At 42.4% G+C, this 26188-nt stretch overlaps 1 protein-coding gene across 1 annotated transcript; it reads left to right on the forward strand.

Moving 5' to 3' along the window:
• The first annotated feature begins 12811 nt into the window (after positions 1-12811).
• Positions 12812-24607, forward strand: LOC126252017 (trypsin delta-like). The gene is made up of 2 exons (XM_049952801.1): positions 12812-13248; positions 24100-24607. Exons 1-2 carry the CDS (start codon positions 12841-12843, stop codon positions 24451-24453), a joined length of 762 nt encoding a protein of 253 aa, XP_049808758.1. The 5' UTR covers positions 12812-12840; the 3' UTR covers positions 24454-24607.
• The last annotated feature ends 1581 nt before the right edge of the window (positions 24608-26188 follow it).

Below are 26188 nucleotides of genomic sequence, written 5' to 3' on the forward strand. Positions count from 1 at the left end.
CCCGCAGCGCAAAATATGTCTTTTAATGACATGATTATTATGAATAATAGCCAGCTACACTGCTATGTAAATTGTTTATATTGTATATCATTCACGATGAGCCCATTTCGGCAGATTGACATCGTCAGATGCTCTGTAAATACATAAGTAAGCGATGGTCATAATATAATGCTCTTGTAACTATGAGCTGAAAAGCTTTAATACATCATTAGGCGTTTTTACGTCACATGTAATATCGTTGCTGTCATGTCCTTACTTTCTCCCAGGTGTACACTGGCGATGTATATCGGATTCTTCTTGTTTTCCATGTACGCTACTTTTCTAACAGCGTGGACGACAGTGGGCCAGCAATATTATATGTTCACATATTTACCATTATAAATAAGTGATTGTGAAATTCAGCTATTTTTTATTATTTTAATAGGGTTGTTTCTAATTATGTTTTTGCCTAGAGTTTGTTTTCGTTTTATTTTATGTTTTTAATTTTTTCGTAATGATTGTTGTTGCCTATGATTTATGTTAGTGTTATGTCTCTGTTTCATATTACTCATATTGTTATCGCTGTTACTATGGATATTGTTATTTAGCGTCTCTGATTTTATTATTTTACCAGTTTTCTTGATTTATAACGTGAGTAAAGTTTTCTATAAACTTTTTGTGCTTTTGTGTTACTAAAAATCAAATGAATTTCACACATCACTTATTTATAATGGTAACTATGTAAACATGTAATATCGCTGACCCACTGTCATTCACGCTGTCAGAAAAGTAGCATACATCGAAAACAAGAAAAATCCGATATACATCTCCAGTGTACACCTGGGAGAAAGTAATGACTCTAAAAAGACAGGACATGACGGCAACGATGTTAACATGTAAGGTAAAAACACCATATGATGCATTATAGCTTTTCAGATTACAGTTACAAGAGCATTATATTAAGACTATCTCTTACTTACGTACCTCGTATTTACAGAGCACCTGACGATGTCAATTTGCCGAAATGGGCTCATTGTGAATGATATAAAATACATACAATTTACATAGCAGTGTAGCTGGCTATTATTCATAACAGTTTACCTCCTAGTGAAATTGAAGTAGATGGTTACTGTGAGTTAGTATGGATAGAGGTTATACTTGACAACTGGAATAAATTGATAATTGGTTCCTTTTACCGACCCCTTGACTCAGATGATACATTTGCTGAACAGTTCAAGGAAAAGTTGAATTGTAATTGTGACATGAAGTAAAGCAGGAACAATGCGACCATACTGCAAATCAATAGGAATACTATACTGTACAGTTACTGTACTGGTCACTAAATAACAAGCCACCAGCTGGTAAACCAATGTCTTTATTTGACGCGTTTTGGGTAGAACCTATCCTCATATTGTCATGAACATAAAAAAAAAAAAATGGCTCTGAGCACTATGGGACTCAACTGCTGTGGTCATCAGTCCCCTAGAACTTAGAACTACTTAAACCTAACTAACCTAAGGACATCACACACATCCATGCCCGAGGCAGGATTCGAACCAGCGACCGTAGCAGTCGCACGGTTCCGGACTACGCCTCCAGAACCGCGAGACCACCGCGGCCGGCTTGTCATGAACATCTTGATGATTAGATGTATATAGGCTGTATGTAACAAACAAAACTGCCACTGGTGTTGCATGTTCGGGAACTCTACCATATCTGTAACCTTGTCTACTGCTGTCTTATTCTTTAGTGCAGTTATCGAAGCGATCCCTGTTGCACTGTACAGCAAATTATTCATCACCTCCTGAAAGTCCGTGAGAAACACATACCATGATACGTGATGTTATCTGCCATGATAGCTTTGTTTGTTACGTACTGTCTTTATACATCTGATCACCAAGAAGTTCACGACAAACTGAGGGAGGTTCTACACGAAATGCGTCAAATAAAGTTATTGGTTTATCTGCTAGTGCAGCAACTGTGCAGTACTCCTATTGAATACATTTGTGCCATTTCAAATAGATACCCATCCCATACAATTGTAGTTGGTGGTGACATCAACCTCTCCTCGATATGTTAGCGAAAATAAATGTTTAAAGTCGGAGGTAGGCATAAAACAACATCCGAAATCGTACTGAATGCGCTCTCACAAACCAATTTCAAACAATGAGCTCAGCAGCACATCCCAAGCGTAAATGTTTGCGAAAACGCACTTCATCTCTTAGCAACAAACAATCCTGAGCAAATAAGGAGCATCATGACGGACAGAGAGATCAGTGACCAAAAGGTTAAATACCGTAACATCCAAAACATCAAAAATAAACGTAAAATACATCTATTTAAAAAAGCAGATAAAAATTCACTTAACGCTTTCCCAAGTGACAGTCTTCATCCGATCTGACTACGTAAGCGAAGACCAGATGTGGTTTGCATCAAGAGAATAGTATTGACGGCATTTGAGAGATACATACCAAATAAATTAATAAGAAGTGCAACTGATCCTCCGTGGTACACGAAACAGATCAGAACACTGTTGCAGAAGCAACCAAAAAGCGTATCCAATTTAAAAGGACGCAAAAACCTCAAGATTGGCAAAGTTCTACAGAATCTCGAAGTTTAGCGGGAACTTCAGTACCAGGTGCTTTTAGTAGTTTCCACAACGAAGTTGTGTCTCGAAATCTGGCAGGAAACCCAAAGAGATTCTGGCCATATGTAAAGTACACCAGCGGAATGACGCAATCAATACCTTCACTGCACGGTAACAATGGTGATATTACTGACGACAGTGCCTCTAAAGCAGAGTTACTAAATGCAGTTTTCCGAAACGCCTTCACCAAAGAAGACGAAGTAAATATTCTAGAATTCGCATAAAGGAAAACTGTAAACATGAGAAACTTATAAGATCTGTAAACACCTCAACATCCTTAGGATTAAGGACTCAGATATCACGGTGAGCTTTGACATCGTTTCATTATTCACCAGGATGCCTCTACATGGCTCACTAAAACTCATTGGTGAGAAATTTGACGAGAAGATCACCGACTTTTTTCAGGCATGTCCTAATCTCCACGTATTTTCTATTTAATGGACAATACAGTGAGCAAACGGAGGGAGTCGTCTTGGGCAGCCCATTCTCGTCAGTGGTTGCGAATTTGTATAAGGAGCACTTTGAGGAAGAGGCTCTGACGTCATCCAAATGGAATCCCACCTGCGTTTTACCTTATGTGGATGACACGTTCGTCATTTGGCCCCAAGGAAGAGACAAACTCCTTGACTTCCTTCGACACTGAACTCTACACATCCCAAAATTAAATTTGCTGTGGAGGCCGGAGAAGGAAGAAGACTAACTTTCCTGGACGTCATGTTCAAGAGAAGGCACACTGACAAATATTTGCACACAGATAACTGCCACCGTCCTGTGCAGAGGAATGGGATACTAAAAACATTAGTACACGGGATGCACAGAGAGTCTGCTCCAGGAACTGGAACAACTCAGAACTATGTTCCAAAAAAGCGGATACCCAGAAAGGCAGATTAAGAGCGCTATTCGCCCAGTCATTGCAGTATAACTTGTGGAGACGGAAGCAATCACGGAGGAAGAGGTAGCCACAGACTTTATACCGTATACCGGCGCGTTGTCGGGAAAATTCGGGCGCTTACTCTAAAAGCATTGCTACGAACTTTTACCTGCCCAGTAAAACACGAGCATTACTGGCGAGTGTCAGAGATGATCTTGGTCTGTGGAATACCGGCACATACAAGATACCGTGCCAATGTCGCAAGACAGTATACTGGACAAACAGTGTCCACCACTGAGGACCGATGTCGTGAACACCAGCGGCACACTCGACTAATGTACCAATATACCCCAACAAGTCGACGGTCGCAGGACACTGTTTGTCAGAAAATCACGCTATGAAATATGACTGTACCAGGATTCTAGCGGAAACTTCTAAATATTGGGACTGTTGTTAGAGAAACCATCGAAATTCATACAGGGATAATCTTATCAGTCAGAACGACAGCTATACTCTCAGCAAGCCTTGGGAACCAGCACTGGGTCTAATTTAGAAGGTGCTCACCAAACACAATGATCTGGCCACCAGGGTAGACAGAGCAACTACATCAACGCTGTCATACGCGCCCACCCAAGTACTTCCGTGACCGCCGACGCTCGCCCTTGGACGCAGACCGCGGAGGAAACGGCTTGCAGTGGGAGGGGATATAATTTGGCCGTGCGTCCGATGTTCTCGACATTGTAATCATGAAGGGAGGTGCACACTAGAGATGGGCAAAGCCGTTCCTCCTTGGGAACTAGTTCACCGGTGATCGCTCTTTTTTTGGGAAACGTTCATTTTTACTCATTCACCATTCATTGTGCTTGGGCTATGGTTCTTATGAATAACTGAAAATTAGTAGCATAGGTGACAGAAGATGGAAGGCGCCGAGAGGGGGCACTTGCCTCCCCCCTGGAATACAGTGTTTTTATACATAACAGAACTCTCAGACACTTGTAATTTTCGTGGTTCTACAAAACATCTCGTTTAACCAACTGTAGCGTTGTGTGGCTGATCGCAGGGAAATAATATAAGTTGGGCACGAAAAACCGGCCCCGAGCACAGACTGCTCGCCAATTAAGCACGATTTGTTGACAGCTACGAGCAGAACAGATAAACATGTAATAACAGGCAGTGAAGAAATAACAAATAAGCTAATGCAAACAACTTCGAAACAATAGATGACGACTGGTAAGCGACAATGAGCAGTCTAGTACTTGGGGCCGATTTTTCGTGGGCCACCCTGTACCACTGAAATAATCTTTACAAAATGTGACACCACACACTCGATTACGAAGCACGGGCTTCATTCGATTCTTAGTCGGTCTGCCTTCCATGACAAAGAACATGCTCTTTTATCTTGAATCAAAAAAAGACGGAAAATGGCCACTCGCGTGTGCCGTGCCGACGTCCTTTGCATGTGTAATAACAAAAAATCTTGCCTTTTTACAAGTATTTCTACTGTTGTTTATCGAAATAAGGTAGTAAGCTGATACGCCGTTTTGTTACCTGAAAAAATGTATATAATACATACCACGTAATTTTATGTAATTTACGGAATTATAAAATACATTTTAATTACCGGTCGTGGACGCTGAATAGAATACGAAAAGAACCAGAAGTTTAGAGTTCAAAAAAGATTTGTAACAGATCTAGAATGGGCGTGCAAAGCGAACGGAACGAATAACAACTCGAAACGGAACTAACTATGAGCAGTCGGCAGTGGAATTGCGACAAGTGGCCACGCGAAGGAGGACGAGTGAGCGAGACCGAGACCGAGGCAGACGGGAACGGGACCGAGGCTGGAACGAGACCGGCCGACGTGCCGTTGCGGGAACGAGATCGACCGTTTCCCGTTCCCTGAAACTATAAGTAGAAAGCCGAGAACGAAGTGACCTATGGAAGACCGTTCCTTAGAATTAGTTCCTCGCTCGTTCCGTTCATCTTGGTGAACCGTTCCTTTGGACCCGTTAATTCGCGAACGACCCATCTCCACTGCACACAACACAGTCGCGACCACCCACTGTGCCTTGTCATCCGATGACCCGCCAGTGATCTTCGACTTGGACACAGACGGGGTGGCACCACAAGAACATCGCAGACCTCTTCGTAACACCAACTGGAGCACTTCCACCAACACCTAGCAGAGACAGTCGCCGCCGCTCCCGATCCGGCGGAGGAGGGTGTGTGTGCAGTACTAATCGCATTCATTCACTACACATTAGCAGCGGCAGATGCAGCCTTCCACAACCGTCGAATAAGCTGTAGAACAACTCCAACTGGTAGCTACACAATAAATAAGAGCATAAGAAAGGTTGTAGAAGTTTTCATTTTCTTACAATAGCGGGCGGTGGAGGGGAGTAGAACGTGGCAGTCACATACCTGAATACACTGCAAAAAGTGCATAATAAAACTCTCCGACTGGCGCTGCATCTAACCCGGAACTTCAACATGAGACATTTTCACGACATCGCCGGCCTCCCGATGCTGAGGCAATGCATCCGTGAGCTCGCCACAAGATTCTGCGCGACGGCGCTAAACTCGGCGAACGCGCTGGTCAACGGACTGGGAAACCAAATACACTGGCGCCCGGCTAAAGGATGGCTGGAGTGACACATCTGGCAGCAAGTGAAGCTCGAAAAATATAAAAACTGACAAACAAGAGGACAACACCAACACGAGAGGTCACCACTTCCATCATGTGTTCAAATCAGGAACAGTAGGCTCTGCTTAACCTGCATACACCGTGCATGAATGCTCGCGTGCATCACATGTCTATCAGGAACGAAGTGCATCAGTGCACGTGACGATGGCGACTTGTCTGATCGTCGAAATATTGTGCCCGTTGGACAGGCAGTACACCTGTGGATTGCTCGATCAACAAATACGCCGAGAGGAACTGAAGAGTGAGCACTTAAAAATAAATATATCCTCGGTGTAGCGAAGCAGCTTAAAACACTTAAGAAAAGGAAGGCTTTCAGTCCAGATTGCTTACCAATCAGGTTCCTTTCAGAGTATGTCGATACAATAGCTCCATACTTAGTAGTAAAATACAACTGCTTGCTTGTAGAACGATCCGTATCCAGAAACTGGAGAATTACACAAGACGTACCAGTGCCCAAGAAAATAAATGGGAATAATTCGGTTAATTACAGATCCATATCACAAACGGCGATCTGCAGTAGGATTTTGGAACATATACTGTGCTCGAACAGTATGAATCACATCGAAGAAAATTATTTCTTGACAAATAGCCAGCACGGATTCAGAAACTACCATTCTTGTGAAACACAACTAGCTCTTTATTCTCACGAAACAATGAGTGCCATTGAGAGGGAATGTCAAATTTATTCCATATTTTTAGATTTCCAGAAGACTTTTGACACCGTTCCTCACAAGTGACTTCTAATTAAATTCCGTTCCTATGGAGTATCGTCTCAGTTGTACGATCAGCTTTGTGATTTCCTGTCAGAATGGTCACAGTTCGTAGTAACTGAGGGAAAGGCATTGAGTAAAACAGAAGTAATATCCGGCGTTCCCCATCGAAGTGTTATAGGCCATCTGCTGTTCCTGATCTACATACGTGATTTAGGAGACAATTTGAGCAGTCCTCTCAGATTTCTGGCAGATGATACTGTCATTTCCCGTCTTGTAAAGACATCAGATGATCAAAAGCAATTGCAACATAATTTAGAAAAGTGGCAGTTGAGTCTAAACAAGGAAAAACGTGAAGTCATCTACACGAGTATTAAAAGGAATCCGCTAAATTTCAGTTACACGATAAATCATACAGATCTAAAGGCGGCCAGTTCAACTAAATATTTAGCGATTACAATTACGAATCACTCAAACTGGAACGATCACACAGATAATATTGTGTTGAAAGGAAACCAAATACTGTGATTTATTGGCAGAACACTTAGAAAATGCAAATATGTACTAAACCGACTGTTTACCCTACGTTTGTACGCCCACTTCTGTAGTACTGCTGCCGGCCGCGGTGGTCTCGCGGTTCTAGGCGCGCAGTCCGGAACCGTGCGACTGCTACGGTCGCAGGTTCGAATCCTGCCTCGGGCATGGATGTGTGTGATGTCCTTAGGTTAGTTAGGTTTAAGTAGTTCTAAGTTCTAGGGGACTGATGACCACAGCAGTTGAGTCCCATAGTGCTCAGAGCCATTTGAACTATTTTTGTAGTACTGCTGTGCGGTTTGGTTTGCTCATCAGTTAGGATTAATGGAGGACATCGAAAAATTCAAAAGAAGGGCAGCTCGTTTTGTTCCACCCCGAAATAGGGGAGAGAATGCCACAGATATGATACGCGAATTGGTGTGGCAATAATTAAAACAACGGCGTTTTTCGTTGCAGCAGGATCTTCTCATGAAATTTCAATCACTACTTTTTCCTCAGAATGTGCAAATATCTTGTTGGTGCTCACCTGCATATGGAGGAATGATCATAATAATAAAATAATGGAATTTACAAAGCCGTGACATAAAGTCACACAGGGGGAAAGCGACTGTGGTGAACCATATATGTATAGTCTGTAGGAAGCTGAGAAGTCTGTTCATGCTGATTAAGTTAATATCGTGTAACTATCAGGTACTGGTTACCTTCAGTGCCAGTATTATCTGATGATGACATACGCTGAAACGCGTCATTGTGATAAGGGGATACTCCGAAACGCGTCATTTTAATCAGTAAAGTCATTTTAATTTAGTTAATGACTTGTTGCCTTCCCACCTACTCAGCTTTCTACAGACGGCATATATGGCTCATCATGATTGCTTTTCTCCTGCGTGACTTTGTTACGTCGCTTTGACTTTATAGAAAACAACTTATACGTAGGTGTTTATCTGTATATGAAGATAATTTAGAAGATGTTTTGTTATTTTTCAAGCAAATGAATGTAAATGAGTGTAGAGACATGGTTGTAGATGGGGTGATTTGTTTGAAAGAAAGAAGACTTTGAAGAAAGCTTGGAACAGAATACTAAAGCGGGAGCACGAAAATTGAATAACGGGTACGGATGATTCTGTTTTGGAAGATATTACTGAGCTAATGGTAAACCTAAAGATGTGCCAGGAATGTGATGTCGATGATGTGGAAAGTAGCTCACTAGTGACCGTAATGATCAAAGTTTCCAGATCATGTAGGATCACGAAATTGTTGGAAACATAATTGCAGGCAAACGAACTGCAGGAAGAGATGAAACAAAAGAAAACATAGATGCAGTAAATGATGCAGGACCATCTCATGTGGAAGCATTTCAGGCTCTGGATACCGCTTTCAAATGGTTCAAAAAGAAACAGAGTGTGTGCCGTAAGTTTATTACAGTTAAAACGAATTGCTGACGTAGCAGTAATGAAGAGGAAAAATTGTTTATATTATACGATAGTTACGTAATAGCATTGCGGAGGCTCTTCAGCTATACTGGAATAGCACCTTAGGAATAAACGAAATGGGGGTTGTGCCTCAAACCCAGACATAGATGCTTTAACCAAAAGGAACTACATGCTTCCAGAAACCTTACCAAGTCTCAAACATCTATGATGTATATATGTAGACTGAAGTGACGAATTAAAGTTTGTACCAAGGTCGGGATTCGAACTCAGGTCTCCTGGTCAATGGGCACGTGCACTGACTACTACGCCTCCCTGGCACTGAGGCTTTGCACAACTGCATGAACTGTCCCAGCATGCCTTGTTCCGAAACCCAAATTACCTTTGAGGCCTCAGCCTAATTGGTATCCACAATAAACTCGAACAGCACTGCAGGGGCTCTCCAGTTGTTCTGGAATAGCACCTCAACATCGAACGAAAGGGAGTATCCAGAAACCAAGGCTGTTCGACTTTAGGGCGAATACCGAGTGGGCTGTGGTATCAACGGGAATTTGGACTGAGGAGGGAAGGATGCTAGGGTAGTCTGTACAGATGTGCAAAGCCACCGTGGTAGAGTGACGTAGTGGTTGAGTGCATCTGCCAAGTGAGCAGGCAACCCGGCCTTGGTACAAATTTTCATCCGTGGCTTCAGTCTGTGTATATATATCACAGATGTACGATGATGATGATGATGATGATAATGTTTGGTTTGTGGGGTGCTCAACTGCTCGGTTATCAGCAGCTCGGTTTGCTCAGTCCAATCTCGCCACTTTCATGAATAATGATGAAATGATGAGGACAGCACAAAACACTCAGTCATCTCGAGGCAAGTGAAAATCCCTGACACCGACGGGAATCGAACCCGGGACCCCGTGCTCGGGAAGCGAGAACGCGACCGCGAGACCACGAGCTGCGGACTACAGATGTACGAGACTTGAAAAGGTCTCGGCAACCATATAGCCTAGTTTCATTTAACTAAAGCATCTATGCCTGGATTTCAGGCAGGATCCCCCCATTTCGTTTACTGCTGAGGTGATATTTCAGTACAGTAATTATCAAATATTTTAAATAAAATTAAACTATAGTGACTGTCCTATGTGACTTTTGTTGTGTTTTTCATGATTAAGATTGCGGTACTTCAGCAATTTTAAGAAAATAGGAATATACATACGAAACTGTCTTTAACCTCTTAATAAACAAATTCTTTTGTTGATTTTACTAAGTTTCATTTGTTTTTATTGTTGTGAATAAACACCTGAATTATGTATTAACCACAGAAAGATAACCATATGGCAATATACCTAAAAGATAGTCATATACAGGTGATGTAGATTGTCTTCCTAGTTTAATCGAATCTCCACTGTTCTATATAGCATGAGTTTCTTTTCATTCTGATTTCCAGTTATTTTTGTATCGACAACGTGACATCTCAGTGATTATCATACTTTGTTAACATCTCCTCATAGTACTGTTTAACCCTTTTTTCAATACATAAGTAATTTTTTTTTCTTACATTATTTTTCATGACTTGTTTTTATTAAAATATAGTATGTGGTACCCTCTTTTGTCTAGGATTTTTTCTAAGTAGAAGCGAGGTCACTCGTGAATTATATATGAAATCTTACTCTTTTTCAATTCCTTTGCCTGTAAGTTACAAAAGATGAGTAATGAAGGACAGGTCGACTAACAATCAAGCTATACCTACAAATACCTCGTATTGTTATCCTTAGTGCACACCAATGACGCACCTACTACTATCATTGCTATTCATTTCACAAGCATGGTTACTTTGCAAACAGTTTTTACACTGTTGCCTTTATATTTGCTACGTATTCAAGACTGGCTAGGAGTAGCACTCACTTTAACTTCACTCAGAACTGACTTCCCCTTCTCATCTTCACACTAAAAATTCTTAAAATACTTTCTCCTTTTATCGCACTAACCTCTTCGGCCACACATCTTCCAACACGGCGTTAGTTTCATAGGCTAATAAATCGCTTCATACAATAATCTACTCTGCTTTCTAGAGTCTACCACATTCACTGCATCAGGCTCTCTGGCTGACAAAGAATCCCATAAAACATCCATCATCCCGTGACGAAAAACCACCATTAAAACAACATTCTGCCTGAACGTTTGGACCTTTTTTTCTGCACTTTATACGTATCACTACGGCCTTCCCATAAGACATTGTCTTCCTTACTCCCATGAAACTGGACCGCACACTTCCGTCACTGCTTGAAAAATGTGCAGTCGCATCAGCACTGTGTTCCTACGCGCAACTCAGGTCATCTTAGTGAACTCTCTCCATTCCTTTAATCTTTTAATTAGAACATATTTAACAATTCTTTGTCGCTACATCACAATGATGCCTCCACCATATCTTTCAGTGTTTTATGTTACTGAAGCACCAAAACGGAAGTTGGACAACATTATACTGCTGCCTTCTCCAAACTTTCATTCTATTCTTAGTAACGCTGGTATGTCTTTTACCACCTTATTTCCATGGCATCGATAAACATCTCAAACATTTCATTCGAGGATACACATATTGACCTACACATTATTTTGTATATTTATATGATATATCCGCGTGTACGCTTATCCTCTACCGCGTTACATGATTATTCACAACCTACTGCTTACAAATTTTCGAATGGCTATTTCGATAAATATTTACTTTGGTTTTACCTCAGATAAGTTTCCCACAGAATCTTACTCTGGCAGATCTGTAAGGTTTTACATCTTCTACACTAATGTAAAGATATCAGGTCTCCAAGGAACCTCGAATCGAGTATACCGTGGGCAAAATAAACAGGTGGATTCTATTGTAACAGTTTCCGAACAAAAATATTGTAGACTAGATGTATTTTTACTTGTATTCGTTAGTGTATAAAATTTATGTTTCTTTTCTTAAGCACTGTTCAGGTCGTGGCAATCAAGCAGATTTTTTGGAGATATCGAATCAGCGCATCACTCCCAACTTTCATTACGAAAAAAGTTCGGTATCGAGAGCCCTATTCAACTTTTATAATTTTGGGCGAGTCACGCATTTAGAATTCCGTAAATGATCACTTTTTTCTCACTTTTTGGCAAATTCCAAACAATGCGGTATTTATCTTTCAGTTCATTCTTAATTGGTTGCGTGAAACACATTTACCGTGAAACTATCGGGCATCTCATTTACGAGAGAAACGTTTAAACCCAGTTTTTTGTCACATTTTTCACTGCATCCTACACATGTTTAGCTACGTAGTACTACAGGAAACATAGTCAGTAGAGATATAACTCTAGGAGAAAACTCAGCAATGATGTAGTCGAAGATCTAAAGAGAAATGTTACTGTTCACTTTTGTTATGCACTCAGAAAATCGGTATGCCGGCGAGGAGTTTGTACCAGCACAGGAAATGGTTGGTTGCGAGATCGTTAGGCTGTATCGATAAATTGCTGATTGAGAAAAGAATGGGATCTGTGTTGCTCAATAGCTTATGTTTTTATTGCAATCGTATAATGAAACCAGATTTTATTCCCGATTAGATCTCAGTACTCCGATAATGCAGAGATTAGTAGACACATTGTAGCAGAGCCTGATATCTGGAGAGGTACGGGAGAATGAATCGATGTTGGCCTTGGTGAATCAATATTGCAGACGCTTGTGTGAAGTGGACTGAGGCAATCACGGGTAGTTAGACCTGATTTGCCCACCTGGGGTGCTCCTGAGTACTGGTCTAGAGTATTACCATTCTACAGCCACACTCGATATGAGATTTGACAGTGTTCTACGTAAGCTGATACCACTTTGACCTTGTTTGTTTTTGAGATAGCTCGGTAATTGGCACTGTTCTGGAGACACTCTGATTATTGATAAAGCAATGTGGTATAAAAACCGCTAGCATCGGGAGGCGCACGTCGAACCAGTCACAGAGATGTCGATGTCCGCCGTGATTGTGTTGCTGTTGTGTGCAGTCTGCAGCGCTGCGCCGTCCGCGAGACCTCGTGGTCTCTGGGCTCGCCTTGGCGGCCGAATTGTGGGCGGCGAGCCGGTGGACATCTCGCAGTACCCGTGGCAGGTCTCGATCCAACTGATGGGCGGCCACTACTGCGGCGGCTCCATTATCAGCAGCACCTGGGTGCTGTCCGCAGCACACTGCTTCTACGGTAGCCGCGCATCAGAGTTCTCCGTGAGGGCAGGTACCTCTATACGCGAGAGCGGTGGCTCCGTGTACCAGACTGCTGACATACAAATACACGAAGATTTCAGCTATTTCACTGGAGATTATGACGTCGCCGTCGTTTCTATCTCGGGCTCATTCTCTTTTGATGGCAACGTCCAGGTACGGCCTATAGTTAGAGTCATAATTTACAGCGGGGTACATGGACGATAAATAGTTTAGACAAGAAGAGAATAGAAGCTTTAGAAATGTGGTGCTACAGGCCGGCCGGAGTGGCCGAGCGGTTCTAGGCGCTTCAGTCTGGAACCGCGCGACCGCTGCCTCGGGCATGGATGTGTGTGATGTCCTTAGGTTAGTTAGGTTTAAGTAGTTCTAAGTTCTAGTGGACTGATGAACTCAGATGTTAAGTCCCATAGTGCTCAGAACCATTTGAACCATTTTTTTTTGTGCTGCTACAGAAGTATGCTGAAGATAATATTGGTAGATCACATAACTAATAATGGCATCCGTCCATCCTTGAGGGATGATGGTGTAGCATGCTTGGTTCAGAGTCTGCAGCGTCTGCTGTGGCTAAAAAGTCCCACTCGAGAGTGGCAGTCCCTACTGCAGTTTGGACATGTGAAATTTGAGGGACTTCGAACAGAAGCCGCTCTGTCTCTTCGCTTTGTCCTCTTCCTGATTTGTTCCTGTGTGCGTTCGTCCTCTGAGAGCTTGACGCCGTTGCGCACAGTTACTCGCCACTTGACACGGTCATCTGCAATGCTTTCCCAGCGGCTTGGATTGATTCTGGTCTTGGTCAGGTCTCTCTTGCAGACATCCTTGAAACGAAGATGCGGTCGTCCCACTTGCCTCACACCTTCCTGAAGTTCGCCGTACAGCAGCTGTTTCGGTATCCGCTCAGGATCCACGCGCCTGACATGTCCCAACCATCTTAGACGTCGATGACTCAGGAGTGCAAAGATGCTGGTTGTGCTTGCACGATGAAAGACTTCGGTGTTGGGTACTCTATCTCTCCAAGAGATCTGAAGGATCTTCCGGAGACAGCGGAGATGGAAGCTGTTGAGTCGAGATTCATGCCTAGAAAGAGTTGTCCATGTCTCACAGCTATAGAGAAGGGTGCTTATAACACAAGCGTTGTAGACTTTTAATTTAGTTTTTGTGGTAAGCAGTCCGTTGTTCCATACTCTGTTTTTCAGTCTAGCCATGACAGATGATGCCTTTGCGATTCTGTTAGTAAGTTCAGTGTCCATGGACAAGTTGCTACATATTGTGGATCCCAAGTAGGTAAAGTCATCAACTATCTGGAGAGGATTGCCATCAATGCTAATGGATGGAAGGTTGGTAGTGCTCTGCGCCATGATCTTAGTCTTTTGAAGGCTGATGAGTAGACCAAACTTTTCACAGGCATTTGATAATTTGTTGATTATATACTGCAGCTCATCTTCTGTGTTCGCTACTAGAGCTGCATCGTCCGCATATAACAACTCACGGATAACGACTGTATTTACTTCGGTCTTGTCCTTGAGGCGAGCAATGTTGAAAAGATTTCCATCAGACCTCGTATGTAGATAACTAATAAGGAGGTATTGAATAGAATTGGGGAGAAGAGGAATTTGTGGCACGACTTGACTAGAAGAAGGGATCGGTTGGTAGGACATGTTCTGAGGCATCAAGGATCACCAATTTAGTACTAGAGGGCAGCGTGGAGGGTAAAAATCGTAGAGAGAGACCAAGAGATGAATACATTAAGCAGATTCAGAAGGATGTAGGCTGCAGTAGGTACTGGGAGATGAAGAAGCTTGCACAGGATAGAGTAGCATGGGGAGCTCGATCAAACCAGTCTCAGGACTGAAGACCACAACAACAACATGTAAAGCCTCTTTTACACAATCGGCATTCTTGCTTGTCTCATTGGACCACTCGGGGTAAGTGAGTGTATTTCAGCGCCCCTGGCGTTTTGTTCCTGTTCTGAGTCTCACCTGTCACAATTATTGGTTTTCGTTTACAAGTCGCAATTGACTGATTGATTTATATAGAGAAACAAACCGACAATGGTCTTTGCTCACTGTTGCCCGCACCGAAACTAAGTTTACTGTCCAGTTTCAATCCCTGTAAATCTAGTAACGCCAACAAGAAACTTTGAAGAGTAGTAGGAGGCCTTTTACTAGTTCTTTGTTAGATGCTATTTCTTCTTGAGGAATTAATGAACCGAATATGCTGTGTTTTTTGACCTCCAACGTCGTGGTGCGACTTCATCCTCCTCACCGCATAGCCTGTGCTATGGTGTTTTTTAAAGCTTCCATGGCGAGTCATCAGTTCTACCATGAGTTCAACCTACCTCCTGTTCAAACCCAGGATTACAGAAATTCTCTTGAAACATGGCTACGGTAGCATTAGCTTACCATGTCTGTTTTTGGATCTTAGTCAAGTATTCTGCGTGCTGCATCCTAATCCATCTACTTAGTTTTGTTCGTGCCATCGGCCTAGTAATGGATCTGACAGGTTCCGGACAAAGAAATGGAGTCGTCATCCTAGACAGCCTATCAGATTCTTCATTGCTACTATGTGACCAGTAGATCGCCCTGTTGCTTTCCCATAGGCTCACAAGGGCTTCGTGACATTCTGCAACGATCTTCGATCTCGTTTCAGGGGCTGACGGAGATTTCAGAGTTGCTTGGCTGTCTGAATAACGCGTTACCCACGACAGCTGCGAGTATAGTGAGAGCTATCTGTTGTGCAGTTTGGTACCTGTGCGCTGAAAGTGAAGTTAAGGGGTTTTGTGTGGCGACAGGAAAATAAAGGGAGAGAAATTTAAATTGCGAGTTATTCCAATAAATATTAAACCTGAAATGTTAGAATTAGAATGAGAGTTACTTGAGTGATAAGATAGATATTAATGCGCTTCACAAAGAAGTCTTTCCCCTTAACTGAGAGTGCCTGTAAATGGATCTCAGCTTTCAGGACAGTCCAGCTATGCCTGTGTTTAAAAAGTTTACTTGTATGATAGGAGGTCCGTACTGTCGCCGTAATGATCAAATGGCAGCGTTACGAAGCTGTAGCCTCCGCACTGCTGATGTTGCACGCCGCTGTCCTGAAAAGCTTATTTAAGCTTATTTCCCACGTTAGACATGCGTGGCCACCTACTCTCGTAGGATGCGAGAATGTAGTTCTCTCCGTTTTGGGGGAGAAAGTATTAGTAAATTACAGCGCCAGTTCAAAGATGACCTATTGCGACGGGACAGGACAGCCTGTAAGCTCGAACTAACACTCAAAAACCGACAAAGACGAAGGTCTAATCTTGCGTACTTGTAAACTTGAAGCACGAATTTCCATCGTTGTTAAAATGATGAAATTACTCGCCTTTGAATATATATTTATTTATACGATAGTTCTCTTTGACAAAACAACAACTTTCGTGTTTCTATTCACAGATAAATGAACTCTAACGAATTCCGTAATGACTGCCGTGTAACAGCAAAATTAGAACCGCCCCGACAACACGTCTTTCTACTTCAGTATCTCAAGCCGTAGTAAAAAGTATTGTTAATCCAGTGTCAAGGATGCTGTATCAGCAAAGAGTACCACCGCATACACAGTGTTTATGTACATGGACACTTTCTTTCGCTGCAGAAAATACGTTAATTGTCAAGCGCACTAGAGAAGAGTTTGTTGAACTACAATCTGTGCCGTACAATACTGTCAAACTGATATACACAATCCATTTCAAAATCATCACATTTCTATTCTTGTAAGTCGATTTGTAGAGGGACCATCCTTTTAACGAAATTAATCGAAATGTAATATCAGACTGAAGGCACGAGGAAAGATAATACAGTTTGTTGAACAAAGCAAAATTTATGGTGGATGTTCTTGGCAAAGATCTTCTGGTAAATTCTCAACATTCCTGAGAACTGAAAGAATGGGAAAGAGTTGTCCAAACATTTCAAAACATCTATACTCATTTGCTCGAAAAAATACGCCTTCAGAAACATGTCAAACAATATCCAGAAGACAGTAAATTGCCCTTTTTTGTTTTCTCCTTTGTATCTTGTTTTGTTGCTAAGTGACATGCAACGCAGAAAATTATTTGTCCCATTAAACATATTCAACCTTTTCACTGTTTAAACAATTTCCGTTAAGAAAATTTTTATATATTTACGTTCTTATCTGTGCATCGTATAGGCTTTTTTTCAGGTATTGGGAAACGCAGATACCTCATTGCTTTCAAACATTTTGTCGCTGCTGTGGGAAAATACTATATCAAAAACACCAATCCCTCGTGCAACCATTGCAGTGTGCCAAGAAAAAAGGCAAACAACAAAATGCAGATTAAGAAGAAACAAAAGCACGGAATCCATTACTATAACAGAAGTGAGCTCAGCGAGAATAGGTTATCTTCTCACGTTTACATGGGGCTCCCAAAACCGGACTTCATAAACCTATTTCACAATACCTTTTCTGGTTGGTCATGTAAAACTCCAAAATCTATTCTGGAAATCCATGACTAGCTGCCGGTTTTCCACTTTCACAATCGGTTTTCGCTCCCATGTAAACGCACAATCATTTTTGAAACATGCTCAGATTATCAGGTTACGTCTTGTTTTCAGAATATTCGACTAATATGGACAGGATGACTCATTGTGCAATGAAGGAGAAGCAGAATTATTAGACTGAGCATGAAACTGTCTATCTTTAATATTTAAGTGAAGAGGAATAGGCACTGTGCTGACTAAACCAGAAATTGGAACAGCTGTTTTCCAGACGCTATATTTGCCTGAGCTAGCAAATCCGCTTCAGCCCTTAACTCGTAAACACGATAGCGAAAAACAGTTTTCGAAACTCGTTTTTCGTCTTTCGGGAGATGTGTCGCGTGTAAACGTAGTGAATTCACGACGCCACAGTCTCTTCTTTCTGCACTTGAGCAGCCTGTTACCCTCTCACGTCAAAATTAAAATGTGTTTCTTTCGATGGTTTATTCGTTATTATCTCTTCCGCATGTCCTTAGAAATGTTTCCACAAGTTTCATTGTTTTTCATGGAGGCCCTCTCAAGTATCGAAAGTTTAATTACAATTTTTTTGGAAGGAGAGCAAGAAATAGTGGCGCAATGTCATACAAGCCAGCGTTGCCAGTTACTAGGATACTTAATAAATGTAATGTGTGGTGTAAGGCAGAGAGCACACTGGCAACACTACAAAGTGCTCTCCGACTGACTGTGCAGTACACCTCGTGCACTCGCCTTCTTGTTTACTCACCACTCTAGCCGCTGATTTTTAGTAACTCCCTAAGACTGACTTTCAGTACTTTTTTGTACGTGGAATTGTAAATCTGTGACTTCTGTATACTTCACTGATTTCCTTCCTATGCTTACTATTTGCAATATGAACAGGCGATAGGCAAAATAGTGTGAACACCTCTACTTAGTCGGGAATGGTTTATTAACAAGGGGTTGGACCTCCTCATTTGCCCGTAATACAGCTGCGATTCTTCTTGGAATACTAGCATATAATGAATGTATAGTCTCCAGTGGAATGTTATGCCAGTCTTCGATCAAAACCTCTTCTAACGCCTGTACTGACGAGGGAGGCGGAAATATGCTCCGGAGTCTGCGCCCCAACACCGCCCACAAGGGTTCGATTTTGTTCAAATCCGGGTACTGTGCTGGCCAGGGAAGACGTTGCAGTTCGGTTGCATAGTCCTCATACCACGATTGTACTATCCTGGCCGTGTGAATGGGTGTATTATCGTCTTAAAATATGGCATCATTGTTGGGGAACAAATGTTGGCTTAACACGGCCTTTGAGGGTAGGGATGGGAGCAGCAGAATACCATAATATGGCTGCCCACACCATCACACTTCCACCTCCATGATTAATCGTTCGAATAAAGCAATCAGGATTGTAGGCTTCTTTTGGCGTTCTCCAGACGTAAGCCCGGCCATATGTTGGAAATAACGAAAACGTCGTTAACTCGTCGGACCAAATAACGTGTTTCTACTGATCAGCCGTCCAGGATTTATGCTCCTGACACCATGTTTCACGCTACTTTGCATTGGTTGTCATCACTAATGGTTTCGTTATAGCAGCTCATCCATGAATATTCGCTTTATGGAGTTCTCGGCAGACAGTGTCAATAGCTACAGAGTCTCGAAGATGGCTATTTAGCTCTGCGGTTAACTGCCATAGTTCGTGTTGTTTTGACACAATTCGTGTTAGCGTACGATGATTTCTGTCATTTAGTTTTGATTTGCGTCCACTATTACGTTTACACGATGAGTCTTCCCATGTTGTGTGTAGGCTATCATGACTGCTGAAACAGTTACTCTCGAAACATTTAATAAGTTGGCTGTCTTGGTTACTGATGCTCCAGCTAATCGGACCCCCACTATCTGCCCTCTTTGGGAGTCTGTTAGGTCTTTCATTGCACGTCGACATCGGCGTCTGAATGCAAATAAGAAGTGTACGTTACTCATAAACAACCTGTATTGTTGCCTAGTCCGTACTGAACACGCACAGCCCAGCGCGACACATGCCTTACCTGCTTTGTTGAGCGTCGAACACAACCATCCCATTACTAACACTGATCACATTATTTTGTCTATCCCCTTTATTATGAAACTACAACATTTCTTGCCTTGCAGCTTGAACCAAGGCTTATATGGAAAGGGCATGGATTCTTTTTTTTTCAAAAGGCCTTTCCTGACTCTTAACTGCACTTGTTTCTGAAAAAAATATTTATAAATTACTCGTTTGCTAAAATTTTTTACGCTCTAAAAGAATCATTTGTCCGACATGAGAGTGATAAAGCTGCACATAGACTATTGCAGCTTTTGAATTACATAGCCACTGGGCGACAGGAGAAGGAACATTTTGTTACATTAAACAAAACAATCCATTAACAAAAATAAGACTGATATTTTGGGACATTTGTGCTGGATGAATAACAACAGGCTGACAAAACCTATCTCTAAATATCTTAGGGAAAAGAAATTAATGGAAGTTGGATCCGAGAAGTTAAAAAAGATTTAGATATCCACAACACGCAGGTTCAAGGAACGGCAGAAAGAGGTATTTTCAAAAGGAAAATTAAATTTGTAAGGATTCCACGGCAGTAACAGTGAGAGAACGGGTGTAAAGTGGCCAGAAGAAAGAAAAAAAAGGAGATGAAGTGAAAAAATGAGACAATATTGAAGAAAAAGAGAAGTGCGCATGAGGAGGAATTGAAATTATCTGAAATCATTACGTCGTCCTAATTGGCCAAACCAGTAGGGAAAAGAATCTGAAATGGAACCCTTGCGAAAGGTCTTTTAAGAAGGAGTTATACAAATCATGATTATTTGAAAATTATGTAACGTAAATATCACCCTCTTATGAATGTGGCGTTCATCCAGTGTTGGAACTTCCCCATTGATCTTTCCGACATACTACAACGACGGAAAAAAGAATCGCGACACCAAGAAGGAGTTGTGCGACATCAACGAAAGTTGGTAGCCGTGGATCTCCATCTGAAGGATGCAATGTTGAGGATGCCAAATCGGGTTTGCTTCAAATACACGCTGTAACAGTGTTAACAGGCATGAGCGTTAGTTACGTTTGAGACTGGACACCCTGAGTTGATGTAAGTCAGGAATGCTTTTAAGATGACAAAGACGTCGCTATCAACACCTCACCGAGTTTGAAACAAGGTCGTGTAATTGGGCTACGAGAAGCTGGATGTTCCTTCAGCGATGTTGCGGAAAGACTTGACAGAAATGTAGACACTGTAGATCACGAGAATGTACGGTCGCAAGAAGACCGGGCAGCCGGCCACGTCGCGCTACTCGGTGGGAAGACCATCGCGTTCGGTGTAAGTTTCTGGCGCATAGTATTGTATTTGCAGCAGCAATTTGAGGAGCGCTTAGCGCCACAGTGACATAACTAAACTGTTACAAATTGGTTACTTCAATGACACTTCCGAGCCAGATGCCCTGCAGCGTGCATTCCGCCTACCCCTAACCGCAGCCATTTGCTACTTAAGTGATGTCAAACGAGGGCTCATTGGAGGGCGGGTTGGAGGTCTGCTTGCTTTGTGAAATCTGCTTCTGCGTCGGTGCCAGTGATGACCGTATGTTTGTTAGAAGGAGGCCATCTAAGGGCCTGCACCCACCCTATCTGCATGCTAGACACACTGAATCTAGACCTGAAGTTATGGTCTGTGGCGCGATTTCGTATGTCAGCAGGGGCACTCTCGTGGGTATTCCAAACACCGTGAGTGCAAATTTGTACATCAGTTTGGAGATTCGATCCGTTCTGCTGTCACTCACGAACTGCATTCCAGGGGGGGGGGGGGGGGGGGGGTTCCAAAAGGATAACACTCTCCCACATACCGCTGCTGTAACCCAACATGCTCTACAGAACGTCGGCATGTTTCCTTGGCCTGCTCGATCACCAGATCTGTCTTCAATCGAGCACGTACGCACATCATCGGACGACAACCCCAGCATTACCCCAAGCAGCATTAACCGTCCCTCTATTGACCAACCAAAGCATCAGTCATAGAACTCTATCCTACAAAGTGACGTCTGGCACTTCCATAACGCAATGCATACACGTCTCTATGTTTACATTCAAGATTCTGGCAGTTACACTGATCTTAAATGTATCAGAATTTGACATTTACAATGGCTTTTCTCGCGCTTACAGTAACCTGTGATCTTGCAATGTTAATCACTTAAAAATGGTATCTAGACAAATGAATTGTAGAAATTTCATTGCTCGGCGTTAATTAATTTTTGGTGTTGCAATTTTTTCTGTGATTGTAGCTCACCACAATTCACTTTGTGTAAAGAGCCGCGTCATGTGGAAGTAGATTATAGTGTAGTCCCAGATGTAGATAAAACTAGGGATGAAAATTTAATTCGACCTGGACAATTCAGCATGGCAAGCCGCCGGCTCCATAAAATTATTAACCTCGTAATTTTATGGAGTACGTGGACGGACATCTCAGCCGTTCACTTTCTTTTTCAGTCTTCTAGGAATTCTCACAAACCTTTATATTTCATCTTCTGAGCGGATATGGCCGAGCTACAATAACTGAACAAGGAAATCCGAAGTGCCACAGCGCAACTTCCGAATTTTCCTTGATTTAGTAATTTTATACATCGAAACCTTATTATTTGGCGTTCCTCTGCTCCAAAGACTCATTTTGAAACTTCCAATTTCTATGTCCCGTTCTACAAAAATAGTTACTTTATGATACAATGAATGCTATGATAACATCTTGTTTATGTCATAGCATTAAAGTGACATTCGCTGTGTGTCATAGGTACTGCAATCAGGCTGATTGGATTTTTTGTCCTGGTATCTTGGGAAAATTGGTGGTCAGTTTTCCAAATTACATTGTTTCTTACGTTCCTCATCAGGGAAATACTACAACACTAGGTCTGCAGGGGAAAGTGTGCAGTAACTTGTACCAGCGAGGATTAGACATTTGACACAACGAGGGACGGGTCGTTGCGTTGTTCTACTACAAGCATAGGGGTGTATCTAGGGGTAGTATGTACACGGATAACATACAAGACTTATATGACTAAACAAGCTGTGATCTTATCCCACAAGGAATAAGGTATTAGCAATATAACTGTCTTACTGTATTCCTTGTAGCATACAATTAGCCAGTGCAGAGCAGTCTGAAAACAGAACACCGAAATCAATTATTATTTTACGGCGAGTTAACCATAAATCACAGGGAGCTGACAGAACTATCTGGCCAGTCTCTCGATGCTGTCCACCATCTGGCAATTATGCTGATCGCTGGAATATTTTTGTACCAATCTTATCCCAAGCCTCTCCGCTGAGGCTGCAAAGTCGCACCTTACCACCTTTTCATGTTACGACAAGCCAAGAATATTTGCCCAAGTATTTGCATACAATGCTGTTATTCGTTCACGGTGCAGCAACATTTGAAAAAGCATTTTTGAGCATTGAAGGTCTTCGATATAGATATGTGTAAAGAATTATGATTTAGAAATAAGTGTTTTAAGGCGAGGTTGGAGTAGATCAACTAGGATGTTTGACGACTTTTAGGAAAAAAACACATTCCACATGTGATATTTAGGTGTTTTTTGATAACATTTCAAAAAAGTACGACTGTTTTATTATTATGTACACTAATCAGTCGAAATGGGGAGAGGTTACTGGCTATTTGGCATGCGCTGAAGACAAATTCGTGTCGTTGTTACACTGAAGATTAACCGTACAACAAAACATCTTCTAATTTTCCCACAGACCAGCCCGCATCTCTTGGTCGTGCGGTAGCGTTCTCGCTTCCCACGCCCGGGTTCCCGGGTTCGATTCCCGGCGGGGTCAGGGATTTTCTCTGCCTCGTGATGGCTGGGTGTTGTGTGTGATGTCCTTAGGGTAGTTAGGTTAAAGTAGTTCTAAGTTCTAGGGGACTGATGACCATAGATGTTAATTCCCATAGTGCTCAGAGCCATTTTTGAATCCAACAGACCTTGAAGAAAATTTTCCTTAATTGGAATATATATAATCGCCATTTCGTCGTAACTTCCTATGACTCAATTGTTTTCCTTATCTGTATTTCCATCTGAACTAAGGTCATTTTACAGCTAAATCAGTTTTACGCCATATGCTTGTAATAATAAATGTGGTATGGAGCACACTGTTAAATGAATTCCACACACTAGCAATAGGTGTGCCGAACCGTTACTTCCAAAAACTGCGAGATCTCACAATCACTTTAAATGCGCGTGCACACACACACACACACACACACACACACACACACACACACACACACACATACAGACATACACACGCAAACACTCATACAAACACACACAAACACACATCTTCATATTTCACAGAAATGGCATTAAATTATATTTTGTCTTTATTTTCTATTTAATCGATTAACAATGAGTCTTTCTGTTTCATCATTTACTGCATCACATTAATCGCTCTCTTTGTCACTGCTTTCACTTGAAAGGATTCTACTAACATTTATATTCCTTACAGACAGTCGGTCTTGGCACTGCAGACATCGAAGCTGGCACATCAGTGACCATCACCGGGTGGGGCGCCTTGGATTATTATACACAGACCCTACCTGAGCAGCTTCAGGCTGTCACCACGGTCATCGTCGCACGTCGTGACTGCAATATCTATTACTTGGGCGGCATCACGGAGAACATGATCTGCGCCGGTGAATATGGCAGAGGTGCTTGCAACGGAGACAGCGGCGGACCACTGGTTGTTGGGTCTACGCAGTACGGCATCGTCTCCATGGGCTACTGCGCTCAGGGAATCCCCGAGGTTTACACCAGTGTCGTTGCCGTACGATCGTGGATTAGCACAGCGACTGGCGTCTAGCAGACTGCCAAAATTATCTTTTTGACAAATTTTAGTACTAGTGTCATGGTCACCTGGCTCTCAAATTACGGTCAAAGAACGTACTTCATGCTGTAAAGAGCGACTGTAGTGTATGGTTAAAGTTTCGTCAAATAATAAAAGGAATTAAATCAGTTATCGAGATAATCACATTCTGTGAAGCAGACACTCCTTGTCCGTGTCCACCAACTCCACCTTCCTGGCGCTCTCTCTCTCCACAACGCCAACCCCCTCCCCCCCCCCCCCCACACACATTTTAATTGTAGGCATGATTATAAACTGTTAGAATATAATGGGTGAACATTAATGAAAATGACAAACTACAGGGACGATTCCTGACTGGAAATGGAGGAAAGAGATCCTATAAACATGTTTCCGGAAATGCACCGTCGCCAGTGTAGATGCGCTGATGACCATGTGGCGTGTGTTCCTTGTTTGTTACAGGTTGTGTGATTGATGCAGTGTACTGTAATTAATAGAATGGTCCGGTATTCATGTTCGGAACAAGCCGAGATGGTGTTTGCGGTAGGGCCAAGCAGATGGAAACACTCTATAGCAGCACGGCTATTCAAAACACTGAACCACATCACACAACAATTGAAGCCCTTTTTGAGCGTTTGTGTGATCATGGGTCCTTTCAGACAGACGAACGTACAGGGATGTGGCGGACTGTCCTTACACCAGACCAGGAGGATCGAGTTCTGCCTCTCGACCGTTTCTATCTGCTTGGCAGCACACAAACAAAATCTCGGCTTGTTCCTCACATGAATACCAGACCGTTCTGCCGCTTACACTTATCGTGCACTGCGTCAATCACACAGCTGGCAACGCATGAGGAACACACGGCAGGTGGTCAGAGGAACTTTCATTCGTCGGTGCCATCTATCTCGGCAACGACGCTTTTCTGAACACATGTTCAAAGGACTTTTTCTCCTCCATTTCCAGTCAGGAATCCGCCATGCAGTTTGTAAGTTTTATTAATTGTTCACTCTGTACATAAATACATAGGAGAACTGTTCGCTGTATAGTGTAAGAGTGTATATAATAATCTGAAAAGCTCAGGTTGTGCCGTCCACTATCCCTCCTCTTCTGGTGTCTTCCAAAGGCTGCCTGCGACGAAGTATTTAATGGATAAAGACTTTTATTCCTTATGTAGTTGGTTTTACGACCATGTGTCGCCACGCCGCAGGTTCAAAAATGGCTCTGAGCACTATGGGACTCAACATCTGAGGTCATCAGTCCCCTAGAACTTAGAACTACTTAAACCTAACTAACCTAAGGACATCACACACATCCATGCCCAAGGCAGGATTCGAACCTGCGACCGTAGCAGTCGCGCGGTTCCAGACTGAAGCGCCTAGAACCGCTCGGCCTCACTGGCCGGCCATGCTGCAGGTGCAGATCATAGTGTAACCTGGAATTAGACGAACCCGCATCAATCATTACCCAATTAGATTTTCTCTGTTAAATTCTGTTCTTCCATAGCAGATTGTTTTCGCTAACAAGGAGACCCAGGGATAACTTCGACTTGGAAAGTCGAATTAAGACGCGTGAAACAAACGAAGAGTCAATACATTGATGTTCCAACAACACGATAATCTCTTATGTTGATGTCCTCTTTCACATACTTTTACACTGAAGGTGTTTAACGATAAGCCTCTTCTTGAGTACGTAAGCATTTGAATAACTCACTTAAAGTGATATCATTAGGTGCATT

Source organism: Schistocerca nitens, chromosome 4, assembly GCF_023898315.1.
Source record: "Schistocerca nitens isolate TAMUIC-IGC-003100 chromosome 4, iqSchNite1.1, whole genome shotgun sequence".
Lineage (NCBI taxonomy): Eukaryota > Metazoa > Arthropoda > Insecta > Orthoptera > Acrididae > Schistocerca > Schistocerca nitens.

What these genes read in the sequence shown, in the direction of transcription:
- LOC126252017 (XM_049952801.1), top strand. Translation starts at nt 12,841, where the DNA reads ATGTCGATGTCCGCCGTGATTGTGTTGCTGTTGTGTGCAGTCTGCAGC. An exon ending in CTTTTGATGGCAACGTCCAG is followed by an intron (nt 13,249 to 24,099) that starts GTACGGCCTATA and finishes TATTCCTTACAG; the next exon opens with ACAGTCGGTCTTGGCACTGC.